This window comes from Oryzias latipes, chromosome 5 (genome assembly GCF_002234675.1).
Source record: "Oryzias latipes chromosome 5, ASM223467v1".
In the NCBI taxonomy this organism is placed as follows: domain Eukaryota; kingdom Metazoa; phylum Chordata; class Actinopteri; order Beloniformes; family Adrianichthyidae; genus Oryzias; species Oryzias latipes.
In genome coordinates, this window is record NC_019863.2 from 27,211,870 (window position 1) to 27,234,266 (window position 22,397).

At 38.8% G+C, this 22,397-nt stretch overlaps 2 protein-coding genes across 2 annotated transcripts; one reads left to right on the forward strand and one right to left on the reverse strand.

The window, feature by feature from the left end:
* Positions 1-761: 761 nt before the first annotated feature.
* On the reverse strand, positions 762-8,159 carry LOC101162833 (E3 ubiquitin-protein ligase MARCH9). The gene is made up of 4 exons (XM_004069246.4): positions 6,603-8,159; positions 3,052-3,207; positions 2,368-2,560; positions 762-1,429 (listed from the first exon to the last, which is right to left on the reverse strand). The coding sequence occupies exons 1-4, from the start codon at positions 6,954-6,956 to the stop codon at positions 1,110-1,112; spliced, it is 1,023 nt and encodes a 340-aa protein (XP_004069294.1). The 5' UTR covers positions 6,957-8,159; the 3' UTR covers positions 762-1,109.
* A 3,444-nt stretch (positions 8,160-11,603) lies between these two features.
* cdk4 (cyclin dependent kinase 4) lies at positions 11,604-22,039 on the forward strand. Its single transcript, XM_011475449.3, has 8 exons — positions 11,604-11,828; positions 13,536-13,760; positions 13,837-13,972; positions 14,068-14,235; positions 15,541-15,650; positions 16,638-16,688; positions 16,775-16,910; positions 21,255-22,039. Exons 2-8 carry the CDS (start codon positions 13,543-13,545, stop codon positions 21,396-21,398), a joined length of 963 nt encoding a protein of 320 aa, XP_011473751.1. The 5' UTR covers positions 11,604-11,828; positions 13,536-13,542; the 3' UTR covers positions 21,399-22,039.
* The last annotated feature ends 358 nt before the right edge of the window (positions 22,040-22,397 follow it).

Sequence of the window (22,397 nt, forward strand, 5' to 3'; positions counted from 1 at the left end):
CATGATTTTGTTCACAGTAAAATAAAAATGTTTTCACTGTGTGATGGCATAACTTTTTTCTCTATCAGAGTTTGTATTTTTTAATTATATGTCAGCTTTAAATAGGAATATTAAAATAAGTTTAACAGAACAACAAAAATCTTGGTAATTACATTTACAATCTTTATTGTACAAATGTACAAACAAGCAAATTTCTAAACATCTTTTAAATGTTGTTTTTCTTTATTGTTTTATTTATGAGAAGCCCACTGTTAATTTGAAGACCCACTCCAATGAAAAGTGTGGTTCTGGTGTTTTTAATGTGTCATTGTGATATTTTTCTAATGATGGAGGGCACATTTAAGGAAAATCAATATTAAAATTGCATTTCTAAGTATTCTTTGATTAATCAGGAGCATGTGAAGAAATGCCATTTGAAAAGGAACTTGTTTGTGACGAAGTAAGTCACAAACGATTAAGCTCCCTGCTTTGCTCCATTCTGATGCATCGACTTGTAGACAACAAGATCCATTTGTATTCCTCATCTGTAAGGCAATCCGGAAAGTGTGTAAAAAGAAGGTGATAGCAAGTGGGGGCGGGCTTGATCTGCGTCAACAGTTCTGCCTAAAACTCAGAGGTGAATTAAACTCCTATGCTGCTCTGCAGATATCTAAAACATAATCATGATTCAAAGAGCACTGGGAGCGCTTTTACAATGGGTCAAAAGATTGGAGTGGGACTTTACCTATTACACAGTAAAAGCATAGGGGGTGTTTTTTTTGTTTTTGTTTGAACCATAATTTTGAGCCTGCGTGCACGAACTCCTGAGGCAGAAAGTCATTTCTGAAAAACAAGGTTTGGTGTTTGGGATGAAATCTGAGGAGAGACAAGATTAAACAATGCCCAAAGCAATTTAGAATTACTGTTGATGTGGCACAAAATGTTAAAAGATTCAAAAAATCTTTTTTTTTTTTTTTTAATGGTTTACTTGTTACCCAGTTTTTCATTTTTGACTCTCGATCTGAATGCATAAGAATCTTGGGCGCATTATGGGACACGACAGTTCCAGGCAGTGTCAAGATCATTTTCCAAAAATGCCCTGACAACAGTCTTCTTTAGCAATGGTGGCATCAAACCGTGGTCACTCTCATGACGACCTCCTGGTTGCTCGTGTTCAGGTTGTTTGGTCTCAGGTGTCTCAGGATGTGTAAAACCGTGTAGCCACAGGAACGGCTGAGAATAGTCCTGACATGCTGGCGCGCCCCCTGGCCCCTGTCCCTCTCAACGCTTGAGGAGTTCCTCTCAAGTCGAGCAGCAGATTCAGGACTGGAACCGGTGGGGTCAGCTAAGTCCTTCGCTTTTTCATAGTTCAGCACTTTCCACTTCTGGTTCGCTGCCCGCCAGCGCTTAAAGATCCGGTAGACAGATGATCCTTCGTGGATTATCAAGCCTGGGTGTTTAAAACAAAAGGGTGTTAAGGTTTAGGAAGGGAATGGTGTTATCGACACACAAACAATTGTTTGCTCGACAACACAGAGCTCAAAAAGGTACATGAAGTACTGAGTGTGATTGATTGGTTCGGAATTAAGGAAATGCAGAGAGGTGCTGCCAAATGCGTTGCAGGAGTTAGAAAATAATTGGTAACAGTAATAGGAAATTGTCATTTTTCCATTTTGTTTTTTTAAATCAGTGTTTTTGAACCTGTGGCCTGCGGTATACAAGTGTGCTGTGAGAGATTGTCAGGTGTACAGTAAGAATTTATTTAATTTCCCCTGATTGATAAAAAAAACATTTACCATTGCTAACATGTCTTTCAAACAGGCCGACGTTTCACAGTGAAATCTGAAAAATCATAAAAGACTTTCTTCTTTGCGTTTATTTGATTTTTATTCCAGACGCTTTGTTAAGAATGACTGATGCAGACTACAGAGTTTCCTTCTTTAAATATACGTACATTTTGGTGGGAGGTGTGCCTTTTTATTTTTATCAAGGAAAAAGGTGAACCACAGCTCCAAAAAGGTTGAAAAATTCCCACTTCAAGAAGTTGTTCAAATTTTGCCAATTTTGGAAGTTTTTTTGGGTGTTGTCCAAATAAAAACAAAAACAAAACAAAAGTAAAGAAAATCTTTGGGAGTCTTTGAGTTGCAGGGAGCACAGCTAATGATTCTTTACCTGCAACACATTTTTTTGTCAAATAAAGGACAAAAGTCAGCCAAAGATGGATGGATGGATGGATAGATGGATGGATGGATGGATGGATGGATGGATGGATGGATGGATGGATGGATGGATGGATGGATGGATGGATGGATGGATGGATGGATGGATGGATTCAGACTGACACAAATCCTGATTCAACAATTTTGGTTTGCAATATCTTTGTCTTACCCACACAAACTACATCCATGAATCCATACATCCCATAGCATATCTGGAACAGCAGGTCCTGCCGCTGCCATTTTGCTGAGTGACTGAGAGATGACCACACCAACCAAGACACGCTGGCACAGAGGAACAAGGAGCCCAGGATGATAGCTGCAATCTGCACCTTTTCAATCACAGTCAGGGGGATGGGCTGCCACTGCAGACAAGAGGAGAGATCTTTTTTCAAGCTAAAATTGTGCTTTAAAAAGTCTTTCTGTTTGATTAGTTAATATGAGTTTGTCTCCACCTACGTTTTTTTCCCCGTCCTACATCTGTCATCTTGTTTTTGACAAAGTGTGAGAGTTCAGCTCAAAAACAAAACCATCAGCGATTTGTCCTTCATCATAGTGTCACATTTTTCTCCTTCAGAATGAATCCAGATGATCCGAGAGGTAAGTAACATTACAGTTTCTGGCACCTTTTTCTTTTTTTCTTTTGCCTGCTGAAGAATCTGGAGATGAGTGTGTGGTTGCCACAGACAGAAGGGTGACGGTCTTAAACTCAGTGCTGTAATGCAACAACATTCTCCTAAGCACTCTTCTCCTTGCATGACTTTATCTATTTATTTATTTATTCATTTTCAGTTTTTAAGCTTGACAGTCTAAATGAAGCACAGCAGAGCCGGCTGGAGCAGCGGTCTGAGTGTACCTGCAGCGGATTTTTGGTGTTGATGGCCAGGACTTGGTACTTGAAGTGGCAGATCTCACAGCTCCAGGAGCCCCTCTCACTGATCCAGCGGATGAGGCAGGTCTGGTGACTCCAGCGCACTGAGCCGTCACAGCGACACGGGCTCAACATCTCCCCCTGCAGGCAAAAACGAGCAGCTGCATCAGGAGGTTTCAACAGCAAAAATAAGATCCATCTGTCCATCTTCTCAACCTGCTGTGTGCCTTTCGGGGTCACGGGGCTGCCAGAGCCTAACCTAGATACTGGTACACAGTAGACAGGTCACCACCAGTCTATTGTAAGGCCACACAATCACACACCCATACACTCTCAGTCACACCCAGGGACAATTTAGAGCTGGGATGGGAAATTTCCTGCTCTGCCAAGACATAATTGGTTGGACACCACTGATCCAGGTAATTAGCCATGAGTAAGGTACGAATACTTGGAAAACATGCAGAAACACCGGCCCTTACGGCCTGGAGATCCCCCTGATTCTCATAAATTAAGAAATATTCAGGTATTATGAAAATTGCTGCTGGTGCTATTTTCTACAATTTCATTGTCCAAGTAGACAATGACAATAAAGGCATATCTATCTATTGTCTCTGTAACAATAAGTTGTGATAAAAACAGTTCTATCATTTTACATGTGTTGTGTAAATGCTTATTCTGAGAATCTTTCAGTGTCTAAATATTTTTTATATTAGGATATAGAAATTAGGAATTCTTTCATAATTTGTTTATAGTTCCAAAAATTATGTGGCAATGATATCTGCTGTATCAATGATATCTCATTTTTGTGTGGCCTGGATTGAGTTTAGTGCTCATAATAACACAGATGAAAACCTAAAGGTGACACACATATTTCATTTATTCCAATAAAGGTGCAGAAGCTTCAAACAAAAGTGCTCCTTGCATGTTACATGCAGCTCGTGCATTATTCTCTATGACAAAGAGATGAATTATCTCCACAGAAGTAAGGAAGGACCCTGTATCTGCAGCTTCTATTTTAAGAACCCTCTGATATCGTCTTCGGCTTGACAGTCTTTCTGACTTCAGAAAACTCCAGTCCGCTGCAGTTCTATTGTTACTTGATGCTACTTTCAACATTATTTGTCTTTCTCTTTTTGACAGCTGCTGATGCTTTGCCTCTCGTTGCTGTGAGGTGATCACACATCTTTCAAACAGTTGAATAAATGAACTAAAGTTCGAATATTTTGGTGCATCCCAACATCACACAAAGTAGGAAAAAAACACCCGTCACTGATTCTTAAAATTTTCAGTTGATTAGCTTTTTTTCTTTTTCCTTTTTTAAATATATATTTTAAAATCTTTTTCGCACTTCTATGTGTTTGAAGACACTAAATAGATATTTTTAGCAGTAGAATATCATATATTTCTTGATGGTAGCAATAAATTATTGCTGTGATTAATCAAAAGTTTTGAGAAAATCACAAAAATCACTAGAGGGCTGTATTTATCTGCTTGTTTACAACTCATAGGTGGGTAATGATTTTAGATTAATCAGTTTTAGAAGGAGGTTTCTATTTAAATGACTAATTATGGCTGAAAATTAAAGTTCAAGTCAGCATCAGAAAGACATAATCATTATGTTAGACTAATTAAAAGAGTTTGCTGATTTTCACAGGAAAATAAAGCTGAAAGATCTTTTCTCAAGGTATTTCATGCTCGACAGCTGGTGAGTAGTTGGAGAACATATCGTGAGCTGCAAACATTAAAAGCATGCATTTTTAATGCCGTGACAGCGGGAGACGTTCTTGGTGCATCAAACTCTGTGAGGCTGGTTCTTAATAACTTACATCTGAATTCTGTTTTCCTCCCTCATCCCTGCTGTTTTTCAGCCTCAAACAAAATCATCGGACATCTGGAGAAGGTCTTTGCTGTCAGAGTGAAACTCAGACCAACAAATCTCACATACATTTCATTATATATGCTCTCAAAATCTCTGAGTAGGGATTTTAATTAGCCAGACATCTAGAGAGGAAGCAAAACCTTAAGAGGCCTGTCTGCTCTTTAAGCTTGACTTCATTCCCTGGATTTAACAAGCTCTGATCCACACGCTAAGGAAAAAGATCTTCGGTGTAAATTTTTTTGAAACAGTTACTGCAGTCATTTCAAACATGTTCTCCTTAAAATTAGTATCTGTGCTCCATGTAATCACTGTCTGGGTCAAAAAATAAAGGCGAAGAATAAACAGAGCAAACCCAGCCGCCCAATTTCACCTAATGACAATAGTGCATTTTTATACCCACTCTGACGAAAATGGTGTTTTTGTTCTTGTGGCATTATTCTGATGATGGGGGACATACTGTATATTACGAAGATTAAGATTTAATTCAATTTTTGAAGTTTATTTACTAAAATCAATGCAAATCAAGAGCAAACGAAAACATGCGGTTTGAAGAAGATCATATTTGTGAAGTAGATAATATGATTGGTGGGCAACAAACTCCCTGCTCCGATGCATTCACTTGCAGACAAATAGATCCGTGTACGTCTTTTTCTCATCCGAGCAGGTATCTGGATCAAAACTGTGCAGCTGGATAGCTCCAATATTGCTCGCCTTTTTTGTTGCACCAGTTAGGTTGGGGGTGTGAGGGGCTATAATAGGAGGGCATATAAACAGAGAACTCTCAGTTATAGGTGACAGGAAGGGAAGTGCCAACGGTCAACGGAAACGGAAAATTCTCAGAGGTAAATTTCTAATGAACTCCTGCTGCTCTAAAGAAACTATGTCCTAGAAAAAGACTAAAAAGGGCATAATTATAAATAAAAGACAACTGGCAACCCTTTTAAAATAGATTAAAAAATGAACAGAGTGGGACTTTAAGGAGGAAAAATATTTGTAATCACTTCTTTTTAATGTAAAAGTAAATTAATGAATAAAAGACAGTGTAGGAATTAATATTTACAGAGCAGGGTTTACGGTTAGCTGCTGAGAATTTTTTATTTAAAAAAACGATTTAATGGATTCTTACTGATCACTGATCAAAAGTGAAACCAACACAACTGATGTGAGCCATGCATTCACTTGCAGACACAGTGTTCCTTTTGCAACACAAAAGTGAAGACTGCAAACCTGAATTCTGCTGATTCCCCCTCCCTCCGAGCCCGTGGGAGAAAATTAAGGTGGCTTAGAAAAGACTTGAAGTGTTTAGGAGGCCAACTCTGGACAGTGATGAGTTCAAGTTGCAGAAAAAGACTTCACAACACAGTACAGTTCAAATGGTAGATTTGTTCAAAAGCAAATTAGAAAGGAAATGATTCAGGAAACACCCAATTCTGAGAGCATCTGCTTTAAAATCACAACAAGTGTCATTTGGGCCAACATAGCAATCACAAAAAAAAACTTAGAACGCTTAGAGGTCTAAGTTTGGTGGGATCAATGATGTTAGTTTCAGATAAAAGATGTTTTGTACATAACATCCTGAAAAACACGGAGAAACCTGGAAGATGAAGACCTGCTGGAATGATGGTTTCTGGTCAGCATTCTAAATTCTCAAATTTACCTTCTCAGGTCCCTGGAAGCAGATCCGGCACTGCGGCGTCTGCACTCCTATTTCAGAGACACTCAGGAGAGAGGCTCCATCCAGGCCCCCTTTATGGTATTTGGCTCCTTCTGCATCCTCAAAACTGACACTGATGGGTTGTGGGTCTGACCCATAGTTCTCCCCATCATCGTTTTCATCATCATCCAGACGAGAGCAGCTAATGTGTGGCCAACCACAGCTGCCGAAGGCCAGCCCCCTCATCCTCGACGGTGTGTCCGTACCTGTCCCTGCGTCAGTCCTGCTGGGTTCAGAGCTCATCAGTAGCAACACCTTGAAATCGCTGAAGAACATCCGGATTTCAAACTTGAACATGCTTCAGCAGCTTTAACGTACACAACTGCTTTTTTAAACAAAACAAGCTCCAGAGGCTCCTCTCTCTTTCACATTATAGTCAATATATTGTTTTTTTCTTCTGTTTTTATGATCATTTTTAGTGAATTTCCTCCATTCAAGCCCAGAGAGCAGAGCTGTGATGCAAAAAGCATGTGCAGGACATGATAGGCTGTTAGATCAGCTCTTTGCATATCCTGTTGTTATAGCATGTGCACTGCAGTCCAGCCAATGGGGAGGGACCATTCTTCGGGGAAATTATGTCGGGATTTAATGGAGCCACTAACGTAAAAGTCAAGCGTCTTCCTCCTCATCAAATCGTTTTTATGGATGTAAAAATGATTAACGGTTTTCTTATGTGTCAATAGTGAAATAAAACTGCTAAAGGTTGATAACAAAATATTTCTTCTTTGTCAAAGACCGTCTGAAGCTTGACATTCTGTCTGTCAAGCTGTTTTTGTTTGAGTCAAAGGAAGTAATTGGAGACGAGAGCAGAAATCTGCGTCCTTTGTTGTCTCGCAGCGGCATTCATCAATTCACAGATCATCAAAATCCTGCAGGTTTTATTCCCGCTGCCGGAAGCAGGTACAGCAGAACAAAGTTAATCATCCAGAAGAAGAGGAACAATTTAATGGGGGGAAAAAAACCCCGTCTCTTCGCCACACAGACCAGGAAGACAAAGAGAGTCGCTATGCAGATTCCTGCAAACCTGGGATGCGCCCCCGGCGGAGTTGCTGCCCCCCGACGGGATCCTCACACGAAATCCTTCATCCTCCTCTGTGCTTCTTCACCGAATCACACGGTGGCCTCCGGCAACGAGTGGGACAACGAAGTGCCACTTCACGTGACTGACTCCAGAAAGGTACCTGGTTAGGCGGATGTTTTTCCTTCCCTACAATTTTGAATTTCAGAACAGTTTGGAGCATCTTCGACCTGGAATGTGAACTTCATTATCAGTTTCCCCGTGAATGCTCCTGGGATCCGAGCAGATTGATGGGGAAAGAAAGAGCTCCATCCATAGAAGGCGCTGCGCCGACTGTGGCTGCTGTCCAAGGTGCTGATATTCCTGTGACGTGCAGCCCACGTGCTCATGCATGTTTATCCCAGAAAGGAAACAGTCGTTAGAGACCCACTCCGATGGAAATCGCCTTTTTGGTGTTTTTGACATGTTCGTGTGGCATTTTTCTCACGATGGAGAACATATCATATAGAAATTAAGCTTCAAATTGCATTTTTGAGTATTTCTATATTTACATCTATGTGAATCAGGAGCAGACGAAAAATGCCTTTGAAAAAGAGCTTATTTGTGACGTAGTAAACACTTCCTGCTTACTACTCTGCTCCATTCTGATGCATCAACTTGCAGACAAGTAGATCCATGTAGATCTTCGTTTTCTCGTCCGAGCTGGCATCTGTGCGGCTGGATAGCTCTGATATTGCTAACCACTTTTGTTACAAAGGTAATGTTAGCTTGGTGTTGTGAGGGGCTGTAAGCTAGCTGAAGAGAAAAGAGTGTAAAGGGATGAACGATTGGAAAAGGGGGCGGGCTTGCTCTAAGCCAACAGTCCTGGCCACAACTCAGAGATGAATTTCTAATGAACTCCTGCCGCTCTGCAGAAACTATGTCCAGAAAAGAAACAACAGTTTAAAAAAAAAAAACTTTGGTTAAAAACGGCATAATCATAAATAAAATAAAACACTGGGAACACTTTTACAATGGATTAAAAGATAATCGGAGTGGCGAAGGTTTTGCGTGTGCAAACACTTCTAAAAGTACTTCTGTTCAGGAATACTTAGAAGTGTCGCTAAACACTAAGGTCACATGTGTTGTAAAAAATATAACTAAAATGCAGAAAAAGCATGAAGAAAGATTATTATGCAAATCTTACATCTCCCGTTTCCCTTGTTTTTCTGCCTATTACTATATGTATGTAAGGGTGAACACATGTTTGTTTGTTTATGGGATGGTACAACATCTACTTGTTTATTATGTGGTTTATGTGTTTTGTGTTGTCTTACATTCTTGGTTTCGTCAGTATCAATAAACTCAAAATAAAAAGTCAAAAGAAAAATATTAATCTTCCTCAGTATTCAGTTTGTTTAACTTCTGACATACATTCAAAAATCAACGTGTTTTTTTAAAATTATTTTTGGTTGCTGTTATTGAATCCAATTCTTTTGTGAAAGTCTGTCTTTTTATTTTGGCTTATGCGTTGTTGAAGATTGGGTGTTCTACTTTGGGAGCAGATGATCGTCCGTCAGTTTCAGATCCGTTTCCATTAGAGGTCTTCTTGTTCCAGACCACATTGCAGATGGGTGCTGTCGTTGTGGGTGGTGTCCTTCAATCCTCATGCCCTACCACCCTCTATTTATTTGCACAACCAAAAAGTTTCCTTGACAGCTCAAGACACTTAAAGCCTTTTGACTGGTTTTATTTTAACTTAAAGGTTTTACTTTATGCCTTGTACTTACATTTTGCACCAGGAAGCACTTTGGGATTTTTTTCTGAAAGGTGTTATTTATATAAAAAGGTTTTCAGCTTCCTAACCCTGTGAGTTCAAGGCCATTCCACGTGGACACCTTTTTCACCTTTAGATACTAGCACCTTTTTCATTTCAAAATAAAACAAGCTGTTGTTTAAGACCCATTTCGAGCCTTGAGAATCTAACGTGTCTAAAAAGTATATGCAGCTTTCCCTTCAGCATGCAGCAGAACGACACTGAAGAAGAAGAGTAAACAAGGGCTATACATAGATTTTCTATGCAGAACAGAGAACACAAACTGTAATGCTGCAATTTTAGATGACCACAAGTCCACTATTGATGTTTAATCACAAAGATTGTGTAGTTACTTTTATACTTAATAAAGATCTTTTAAAACAAAATTGAAAAAAATGCTACTCATTTCCTCAGATTAAGTTAAATTGCGAAACTTTGTAATTAAATGTGTGGTTGATTACAGTGTACTTGTGATCCTTTTTCACATTAGTTATCTAAACGTACATCTTCTTTAGTCTTCTCTTAAAATAATCCAGACTGATTGCCTGAACTGGAAGAGTTTGATCATCTTGGGGCAGACAAAGACCTGTGTGTCTGAAATATTGAGAGGAAAAAGTCCCATAAATGTAGATAAAAAACCCAGTTGTTGTATTTTTCCTGCCTCCAGTGAAGAGCATCCCCTCTTTGGTTCTGCAGCTGTGTAGCACACTGTAAATGGACACACATGGGACATTTATGCCCTTGAGGGTCACTATGATTCCTCCAGAGACAGGGGACAGATCAAACTTGATGGCACTTCTTTTACCAGATCTTACAAAAGTGGCTTAAAGACAGACAACACTGGGTAATATAATAACTACTCCTTTCTGTATATTTTTATTTTTATGACATTATTTTTTTTAATGACATTTTTACTAATTTGAAAAATCAAAATTGAGGAAACTCTTATTTGTGAGTTTAAATATTTTACGATGTAAGTTAGTGAACTTTTAATAAGTTCTGGCTTGAGGTCTAATCTCTTATCTTTTAAACATGCAAAACTGGCATTTTATAGTATTGAATTTACCACATAATGTTGCATTAAATTTATTTTGAACAGAGTTAAATGTTTTATACCTTGAGGGTGTATTTTATTTGTTTGTTTGTTTTTAAAATAGGACAAAATTTTGACCAATTTTGTCTCATTTTGCAATGAATAAATTTAAAGTAAGCTTTTATGGTAACATTAATGAACAACTAAAAACTATGCTGGTATCAACTCTCAAGAAAATATTTAAACTGATGTGCATATATTTTTAAAAATCATGTTTTTACAACACATTTAGCTTTTTATTTAACCCGTTATTTACAAATAAATCATTAATGTTAACATACTAATCTTTACAATACATTCATGAAAAAGAAGGCAGCATACCGTAGGATCAAAATAATTAGAAAACCACATTGTGGACGTCATTAAAATGTTGACATTCACTTAATTTGAAAATCCAAATCACTGAATTAAATAATTTTTTAGAGATTGAGATTTTTAATTTCAACTATTTGTATAAAAGGTTTTTTTTTAACAATGTAAATATTTTCTTTCAACATATTTAATTACATTCATTTTCTAATTCTTTTTTAACATTGATCTATTCAGTTCTCTAAACAAAACCACAGTTTTAACTGTGGTGTAAACAACCACAATGATAGTTTGCAGTTGTGTAAGTCAATGGAGTGAAAAAAAATAAAACACTTCCAGTGAAGATACTCTAGTTTATTGACTTAATTTCTGGTTGAAGAATAGAAAAGTTAGGTATCTTATAAAAAACCCAATCAACCATGATTTGATTATTGAATTACCTAATTACATTGCCTTAAAATGAAATATATGTATTAAAAACCTCTATAATAAGATATAGGCTTTCCAAGTTTATAACATTTTTGTCCATTTCTTTTTTATTTAGTGTAAACAGTAAATCACTGTTTTCTCCCTCTTATGTGAAGCAAGTGGGGTCGTTTTCCCCCCTTTTTTAAATAAAACGGCTTAACAAAAAATAGGTCGCACGAATTTGTGGCTTTTGATAACAAAAAGCTTTTTTTGTTTTTTTCTTCAAATGGTTTGTGGTAAAAACTTAAGCTCCGCCCCCTGAGAAGCTAAAGCAACAGGAAGATAACCGAAAACGAGCGCAGGCTGGAAGGAAAGCGGCGGAGGCCGAAATCTTTTCCACATCAAAGTCGCTGTTCGGCCGTAAACTTCAGCCTGGACTCGACCTGCCACCTCTGACCCGTTCTGCTCCAGATAAACGTGGCAGATCAACGAGCATGCTCGAACTAAAGTGAGCTCTCTTGCCCTTAAAGAAAAAAAACGGCCGAGGTAAGCTTTTTTTATGTGTGACCTGTCGAATACACAAACCTGCGGAGGAGTATGGTTTTGCCGCGTTACGCTTTTATGTTGAACAGATGTGAAAAGTTAAAAGGCGGTGATGTGTCTCCTCCGCCGCTGACTATAGTCCCCCGCTTTTTCTTCCGCCACGTTCAGACCAATGATCAGACACGTGTGTGTGCGTGTGTGAGCTAGAAAAGTGCATGTGGACTGTTTCTGCTGCATTTTCTTGCTCTAAATTAACAAAGGACTGCCACAGAGGAGCACCACGTGTCTGCCCCGGCCTACTGATTTCACATGAACATCCGCCCACTGCTTTGGAGTCACCGGCCTGCTTCTCGCTTGATAAGGCGGGGAATGAATGAGACATGGAGGGCGAACGTCCGGCTTTGCCTATCTGATAATCGATACATTTTTCTGTGATCACGAGCTGCTGTCATGCGCAAACTGGTTCAAGAAGATCCCCTCAAACAACGGCTGTTGGGAGTTTCACCTAGTTTATACTCTGGACTCACTGTGTCTCTCCCAAAACACAGAAATGATTGTTTTAGTTAAAAATTTATAGATTTGTGAATTTTATTTCTTTTCTATTTATTGTATGTTGTTTGATTTATAAAAATAAGTTTTTACATAATTCCATGTACTCTAATCTGGAATAGTATATATATTCATTTCCAAAAAAATTACCAAAAAGCATTTTCCCATCATTTAGGATAAACCAAGTTAAAGAAAAATGCTCCACTGTGTTGGTGCTTTATGCAAAAGTCTCTCAAAAATGTGCTTTTAATGTGTATAAATTGATCTTTTTGCGGCTCTTTTGTCCTCTGGTTTCTATGCTGTAAACAAACAGCAGAGGCAGAAAAACTTGCTGCAGGAAAACGAAACACTAAACGCACAGGAGAAGCTCAGGAAAGTTTTGACACAAAGTGACACAAATGTCACATGTCACTCTGGGGAAGGGATCAATCCAGCCAGGCATCATTGTCAAACCATTCCTTATGTGCAGAGAGAGATTCCTGATTTAAAAACACTAAAGAGCCACTCCAATCATCATTTGATCTATTTTAAAAGCGTTCCCAGTGATCTTTTAATGTTGTGTAATTTTCTAGGACATAGTTTCTGCAGAGCAGATGGAGTTACGGTAATCAAAATTTTTCCTCTGAGTTGTGTTGAGCAAGCCTGCCCTGACTTCCCATCATCCCTTTGTCTGCATTCTGTCTTGCTAGCTTACAGTCCCTCACAACCGCAAGCAGCACAAATAAATGGTGATCATTATTGGAGTTACCCGGCCATATAGCTTTGAGCCAGATACTAGCTCAGACGAGGAAAACGAAGATGGATCTAGTCATCTGCGAGTGGATGTATCTGCATGGACAGAAACAGGGAGCTTGAGGCCCGCCGATTGTATTTTGTATACAAGTAAAAACTTTTTCTAACAGCAGTTTTTGGTCTGCTCCTGATTCACTATGATTTGAAAAAAGAAGAAGTAGTAAAGCAGTTTTAATTTCAATTTTCCTAATATATGTCCTCCAACATGAGAAGAAAATGCTACCAAAACATGTCAAACAACCAGAAACGCTGTTTTCTTTTGGAGTGGTTCTTTTAAAGACTTTTTCCCTCAGTAAATCCCTCAAAAGTGCTGCTCTGGAGTTTGAGGTGTCTGTATAAATGTGAGATGACCCCAGTCTCGTCTCCCAGTCTGAGCATGGCGCAGTGCACCGGTCTGCAGTACGAGCCGGTGGCAGAGATCGGTGGTGGCGCATACGGGACCGTCTACAAGGCTCGCGACATCGAGAGTGGCAAGTTCGTCGCCCTGAAGAACGTGCGCGTCCAGACTGACCAAAATGGCCTCCCGGTGTCCACGGTCAGAGAGGTGGCGCTGTTGAAGCGCCTAGAGCAGTTTGACCACCCCAATGTGGTCAGGTAGGAGAGTTATCACAGGTTTTGTCTCAAATGTTGCCCCCCCTCCACCTCATCAGTGCTTGCTACTTTCATCCAGGCTTATGGATGTGTGTGCCACCAAGAGATCCGACCAGGAAACCAAAGTCACTCTGGTGTTTGAGCATGTGGACCAAGACCTGAAAACGTATCTAGAGAGAGCTCCAGCTCCAGGGTTGTCACCAGAGCGCGTGAAAGTGAGTCCCTGAAGAAAAGAATAAAAACTGATGGCAGCTACTGTTTGGAACTGATTCTCTTTCTTTTTTTGTGTGAAATATTTCTCTGTCTTCAGGACTTGATGAAGCAGTTGCTGTCTGGCCTCTCCTTCCTCCACTCAAACCGCGTGATGCACAGAGACCTGAAACCCGAGAACATTCTGGTGACCAGCCAGGGCCAGGTCAAACTAGCAGACTTTGGCTTAGCGAGGATATACAGCTGCCACATGGCCCTCACTCCTGTGGTAAGATCTGCTGTGTGCTCACGTCTTGATCATCAGCAGCGGTTTGGTTAATGTTGTTTTTTTGAACAATCGCTTTGGAGATGATTATTTCATTTGTTTTTGCTGTCTGTTTTGGCTTCTTTTCTTGGAATAAATCATTTTCAGTTACGACACAACCCTGACCGTTTAACACCAGAATGGTGTCGCTGGCAACACCTAAATAACTTGCGTTTTTTACATACCATAACTATTTGATAACTCACACAATAAACAATCGGCTTTGCTACCATTGAGTGTAAAGGAGAGCTGGACTGAGTGACCCCTCCCCTTCTGGCGTTCCAAACAGGAAGTAACCACTGGCTCCAAGAAGTCAAAATCCCATAGACGTCTATAGAGAAATAAGCAGTCGTTCTGTGTGTCAAAATGACCATTCTTGCTCTGGTACCTTTTTGAACATATTCTTGATAATCCTCCAATTTTTTTTAATGATTTTCTTTTTACTGTAGTTATAAACTGGCCAATCTTGTTCCTCAATAAAAGTAGGCGGTGTCTTGAAACATTTGATTGACAGATTTTGTGTAGCTTGCTTTTAAGTGGTGTGGACTTCCAACAAGCTCGCTCATGATTGGTGAGAGTGGTTTCTATAGAAATGTGGACTCAGACAGACTCCGACCAATTGCTGCTTACTGACAACCCTATTTAAAAAAATAAAATAAAGGCGACTGAACTGAATTGACCTCACTTGGTTGGAGCTGCAAGTAAGCCGTTTCCTATAGGTGACGTCTCACTTACTCTGACCAGTTCTCTTAACGTTTACACCGCATTTGGCAAAGCGCGTTCAAGTGACCATTTCTTATGAGAAATCTTTGTACGTGGATTAGGTTTCAGCGTTCAAAACTCTCGCATTCACGCGTCGTCGCCACACAAGTTTCTATGACCGTTTTTGGGCTCTCTACAAAACGTGCATTATACTGGGCTGAACTTTGACCAGTGAGGGACTCGGCTTTGGTAGCGACATATGGATAGCATCCTTTTTCATTCACCAAAGTGCCAAAAGTTTGAAAATTGATAAGGAATAAGAGCGGAAGTTCTGTGTTAGATTTTAGAGAAGCATACTTCGAGGTCTTTTTTTTAGCTTCTCAATGCTCCCTTTCTGCCTGCCTGTGTTTTTATTGTTATTATTTTTACCTGCAGTAAAACCCTAAACAACAGGTTGTAGACTTAATCCAAGATCTCCAGAAAAACATCTTTAAGAAATGTTTTCTTCATATGTTTGGCCTAAACGAATATGGATCTCTGTGAGACGGGAATATGTTTGTGCTGCAGGTGGTGACGTTGTGGTATCGACCCCCCGAAGTTCTGCTGCAGTCCAGCTACGCCACTCCTGTGGACATTTGGAGCACGGGCTGCATTTTTGCTGAAATGTTTAGACGCAAGTGAGTGACACGAATGACTGAGACTGCAGATTAAACGCATGAGATGAGACTGAAATAAATCCGCTCCGTGCATCATCATATGGAGGTCAGCCAAGTGTGTTTGTCACTTTAAAAGGAAATATCCATGCCCCAGTCCTTAGGAAAGTACTGGATTCACTTCAAAATGTTGATTTTTTTTATTTTATTTATTTGCTAATGAACCAATTTGGCATCTTTTGGAACCAACAGTTGTCTATTTGTAGGAAGGGGAGTATCATAGTTTGAAAAATCAATGGAAGAGTTCTTTATTTGCCTAATATTTCATGTTACTTTATAGCAGTGGGAACTTTTAAATGAGACAATTAACAATAGGACCAATATGTTTTTAAAAGCTGCACAGCTCATCCACCTTGAAATATTAGATTGTGCCGAATTCACATAATATGACAAAGAAAAGTGAATTCCTGTAAATATTTGCTTCTTTTAATACAAAGACGTTGGTAACGCCATTGATAATCCAGATGCCTGTTTTATAATTTCTCACCTAATGGTTTTATTATATGTCCTAAAACATTTTAAACGTTTCTTGCTGGAGGTAAAAAAATAATAATTATTCAAAATAAAGGAAATTTTTAATTCGAAACTGCAATGTTGATTTAAGAAAATAGGGAATAACTTTCCTTCAAAACAATTTTTGTATCTTTTTTTTTTCAGGGAAGAAATGCTTTTAGTTGTTTTTTACTGTAGGATTTCTTGTTTTATCCCACTTTATTTTTGTTTAACTGTTAAAACTGTTTTTCTCAATCAAATAAAACTGTTCTTTCACGAAAATGTAAAATAAATAAATGTGCCTCTAATTGGATTGTGGCAAAATATTAGTTGGTGCTAAATTTGACAGTTTTCGTTGATTCCTTTTTAAAGCTATTAATCTACGGGCAAAAAGCTAAAACCCAACCCTCTCCAGACTTTGATAAAGCCTGCTTCCTCATTCTAAACTCTCTTTGGTAGACCTTTGTTCTGCGGAGAGTCAGAGATGGACCAACTTGGCAAAATCTTCGAGTAAGTAGCAGAAAACTCCACCCGAGGTTTACCAGGAGGATCATCTGTGAAAGTCCAGTTTGCCTGAAAGCATCTTGTCCTTGCAGAGTTCTTGGCTTACCCCCAGAGGAGGAGTGGCCCACTGATGTTACCGTGTCCAGAAAAAACTTCCCCCTTCTCCATGCTCGCCCAATAACAGATTTTGTTCCAGAGATAAATGAGGAGGGGGCCCAACTATTGCTGGTAAGGTTCTGACCTTAAAACAGTAAGACATCCGGCCCTTTTTTCAGGAACTTTAAGACATTAGCAGATAAACGAATCACTTTACTGTTGATTCATGGGTCTGTAAACATAAAGGGCCTAAATCATGCTTTTCGTAAGCTTTTCAGAGTAAACTATATCCAAATATAGGAGGATTTATTTACCTTTTTTAATGAGTTATTGTCGCAGCTCATTTCCTACCCGCAAGTAAGACGACTTGATCTCAGAGGCACCAACTTTTTACCATTTCATGGTGTCAACCATAGAGCAAAAAGTGCTTTGTGGTTGTTTTTTGTGAGTAATGAACATAATAATACACTTAAAAGCTAAAAAGATGATTTTGCATGATATAGGCCCTTTAACGGAGCACCAGTGAAATTTGGAGAACATCTTTTCATTTTTATTCCATTTCCAGTGCATCATTTAAGGACAGAGTGATGCAACAAAAGGTCATAAAAATGATATGCAGCTCTGAAGATTGATAAACTTGGACCAGAAAGCAACAAATCGGCTCAGATTTCTGCTGATGATCAACTTTGATCTGCAGATAAACTCTTCCAGCAGAGCCCACCTCCATGCTACTTAAGTAGTAAATGAAAAATACAACTGTTAGACACACATTTCAAAGCTACGACGGAGTTTTAGGGCCACGGTGAGGAAAAAAAATTCTGGCCAACATGATGAGATTAAAGTCGTCATGTAGACTTTGATCTCATCATGACGAGAAAAAACTCGACACAAAGTTTCGAGAAAAAACTCTTCGTGTCGAGATAAAAGTCTAATTAAAGTTTCGAGATTAAAGTCGCAATGTTGCGCGAGAGCAGTGAAGCTGAGTCTTTCAGGAGTATTCAGTGTTATGGCTAATGTTAGTGAGCTAGTGGTTTTGTATTTAAGAGTTTACGACAGAGTTTTATGGCCACCAAAAAAAAGTAATTTTATTTGGAGATAAAAACTCGTAAATTTACGGGAAAAAGTCATAGATTAACAAGGAGAAAACCCCAAAGTTGTCTGTTTATCGGAGCCTAGCTTGAAGATGAAATATGTGGAGCCTTTTGTGAAGCTTTATTTTCGGATTATAGGTTTAAAACAAAGAGATTCTGAGTCTTTTGGCGACTCAAAATCAGATTATTTTCCGTGTAGCAGTCTTTCCGGGGTTCGGTGTCAGTAAAGCGGACTTTCATTTGTAAAATAAGGAGCTCAGAGACACGTTTGGGTGTAGAGGACCGCTGCAGACTTTATTCTCCTTTTCATTCACATAACCTGAAGTTCATTTATCACCTACGTCATGAACCTGTCATCCGATCACCAATGCGGAAGTAAACAGTGTAACATACGCCCCCTCCTGCAGATGAAGCGACCCGTTTGATCATTAAAAAACAAAGATGAATGAAAATAGTCTGTTATATTAGCATTACAACGTTGAAAAAGGCAAAAAGTGCTTCTCCTCCTCAGACGGAAGCATCACACAAACATAGAGATCTGGTCTTTGGTGGAGGAAGAAAGGATTCAAGCAAACAGCTGCAGGGACACCCGATGGCTATCGGGCTGCAGAGATCCTGCAAACCAAACATCAATAAAATAAACTTTAATAACTTGTAAATCAAACAAATGAGCTTCCAGACATTTGGAACGTTATCAATAAACATTCAGCTCACCTGTTCAACAAAGTTTAGTCGGTCTGCTCTGCTGCTGCACGGCGTTCACCTGCTGCTGTGCGTGCTCACTTCCACAATAATCTCGTAAATTTACGAGTTTTTTTGCGACTTTAATCTTGAAACTTTATTTCGACTTTAATCTAGACAAGACGAGTTTTTTCTTGAAACTTTGTGTCGAGTTTTTTCTCGTCATGACGAGATTAAAGTCGACATGACGACTTTAATCTCGCCACGTTGGCCAGAATTTTTTTTCCTCACCGTGGCCCTAAAACTCCGTCGTACAAAGCTACTGCAGGTTCTAGAGTGGCTGATGCGTTTTTTTTGATGTGTGGTTTTGTTCTGCACTTCAGAAGTGGCTCACTGACGTCTCCTATAAACTCCAATGTAAACCAGGAAATGCAGATTCGTCTGTTCTCCCACATTTTCCCTCAATCTTTTGGTAATTGGGTCACACAGATTGAGTGCGTGTCTTCGGTTTCGATGTTTTGCTGACTTAGACGTGTTAAAATTTGCTGCTCTTGTCATTGATGGAGGTTTGAAAGACTTGTGTCCGGAAGAATTTGGTTTTTGAGTCGGACCTAAATGATTTAATGAATAAACATGATGTAAAGAAAAGAGCAAAGTATCACAAAATGACTTTATGGGTCAAAGGTAAAAACCTCAAATAGAAGTGAAAGTGAAAGAAGGAGAACCTCAAACAATGGCTGGAGGTACTTTGAAGTTCTCAGATCAGATGGTGCCGTTATTTCCACAGAGTATAGGGACCGCCAGGAAAGAGGGAGGAACAAAAAAAAAATACATACACACACACATATCTATAGATATATATATCTATATATCTATAGATATAGATATATCTTTAGATATATAGATATATATATCTATATATATAGATATATATATAGATATATATATATATCTATATATATATACACACACACACCGGTATATATGTATGAAAAAAGTTGTGAAATTACGAGGAAGAAGTGAAAATATTATGAAAGTTATATAATTATAGAAAGAAATTCAACAGTTTATGAGAATAAAGTGGTTAATTTATGCCTCAAATGGTTGCAAATTTACAAGGAAGGAAAAGTTATTACATTTACAACAAAGACAATCAAACTTTACCTGGTTAATTTATGTCGCAGACCGAATATCCTTTACTTTTCTGTAAATGTATAACTTTACTTTAATTAAATTACAAAAATCTTTTTATAAAAGCACAACTTTGTCCTTTTTAAATCATAAATCAGACTTAATCCCGTCACGCATGACCTTATTTCCAATTACAGGAAAATCTTTCTTTCATGTTTTTTTCCTTTTAAGGGGATGCTAAACTAACTGGAGTCCTGGTTAAATTGTATGTGTCAAGTAGTGACATACGGCATGAAAGGACTGACAACCAAAACAAAGACCCTCACATTTAAAAAAAAAACTCACAATCAACACCACATAAAAAGGCGTAAATCCATCTGTCCATTTTTCTAACCCACTTTGGGGTCACGTGGCTGCCAGAGCCCAGCCTGGCTACTGCTGGGCAGAGGCGGGGTACACCCTGGACAGGCGCGGGGCACAGGGAAACATACAGTGGTGGACAAAATTGTTGGTACCCCTCAGTTAAAGAAAGAAAGTCCACAATGCTCACTGAAATGACTTGAAACGTTCAAAAGTAACAATAAATTAAAATGTATTGAAAATTAAATAATCAAAATCAGCCATTACTTTCGAGTTGTTGATTAACAGAATTATTTTAAAAAACAAACTAATGAAATAGGGCTGGACAAAAATGATGGGACCTCCATAAAAGACAGAACTAATTGCCCAGGGGGTCATGATGAACTCAGGTATAGGGATGGGTATCATTAAGGTTTTACCGGTACTACTACTCCTATTGATGCTGCTTATCGATCCGGTATTTTAACGGTGCTCTTATCGATACTTTTTGAGGACAAAAAATAAACAAATAAAAAAAAAACAAATTAAGAACGTAAAGTGTTTTATTTCCTCATTATGCAACAGTATTGTTTTTTTAACAAAACATTTTACTTTATACATGATAATGTTACTATATAAACCTGGAATGCACGTGGATGTGCTTGACCAGGGCTCGGCACAACCTGCACCTCTCAAAGAGCCATTTGGATCAGGTTCCCACTGAGTTGAAAGCACAGGGAGCCAAAACACTATGGTGTTACAAAAAATGTTTTTGCCGAAATATTGTGATAGTTCATTTGGCCATACTTGTATTGATTCAATATGCTGTAGGGTATTTATTTAATTATTTGTATTCTTTATGAGAGTGATGTTTCCTTTGATCTTTCTCAATTTTCTACAACCTTGAATGTTTTCGTTGTTTTTTCTTCTTTTCACCAAACACATTCAATCCTCTTCTATTATCTTTCATCTGTGTTTCGCACTAAAAGCTATTGGAAACTTACAAAATGTAACTTTTTGACAGCTTTTTTTCAAAGTTAATTACATTTTTTAAAAATGTTTTAGGCAAATAAACTAGAAATGCTATTTTTTAAACATTCCCACCTTTTTAAAATGAGATTTTGGTATTTAATTATTTAAGAAAGTGTTTAATTGTTCCTTATCGGTCTATATCTTTTTAGAACTAAGCCTTGTCGATGGCACAGCTCTAAACCTTTTTTACTTTTCTCCTCAGCAAATGTTGACTTTCGACCCTTTGAAACGAGTTTCGGCCGTGAAAGCTCTCGAGCATCCGTACTTCCAGGACGAGGAGCCAGCGACTCAGACAGAAAGCTTGAATCAGGGAGTAAAAAGCGCCGCAGGAGGCATCTGTGTTTGAGTTCAGGATTCCTTCTATTGATTTTCCTTAAAAACCTGTTGTTCCTGCACCCCAATCGAGGTTTAAACACTCAGACAAGCAAGCTGAAGGGTCACCACCGGCACCGACTTGGAAGTGTCAGGCATAATAGTCAACGTGTGTTCCCTCTTGAAAGACAGTACCAGTGTTTTTAATGTTCTGTTTTGGAGTCATCAGCCGGGACTGATGGATCCCTGATCCAAAATGCTGCTCGAGTTGTTTTGCAGAGTGTTCAACGCCACAAACCAGAGAATTATCCATGTCTGCTAGCATCATTCATGCTAAAGGAACGGGAAGGCCATTCATTTTTAACTGTAGAGATCAAATAAAAGGATTCCTAACTGTTTTTGGATCATGGAAAAAAGGAAGAATAACTGTCTTAAGTATTTGAACGCACAAAGAAGAGGCACATTTCAGCATCACTGGTATTGCCCTCACAGTCTTACCAAGTAAAAGTATTTTTTTAAGGGGCTTCATTTCATGTTTTTAGTATTTTTGTTCCGTCTGCAGTCACACCTGAAATCAGCCAGTTGTGCCACTCCGTTAAATCTGGAAGTGTTTCTGTCGCTGTTGTTTTCATGTGAAAAAAAAAGACAAAATAAAGACAAACATGAACCGACCTCAAACTGTCTGAAGTATTTGTTGTCGTAACAACTGTTACAAGGAGACTGTGTGAATCAAGCCTTCATGGTAGAATATCTGCTAGGAAACCACTGCTAAAGAAAGGCAACAAGCAGAAGAGACTTGTTTGGGCTAAAGAACACAAGGAATGGACATTAGACCAGTGGAAATCTGTGCTTTGGTCTGATGAGTCCAAATTGGAGATTTTTGGTTTTTGTTTAGTTGGACCATCATTTATTTTTCAACATGACCCCAAACACACCTCCAGCCTGTGCAAGGGCTATTTGACCAAGAAGGACAGTGATGGGGTGCTGCACCAGATGACCTGGCGTCCACAGTCACCAGACCTGAACCCAATGG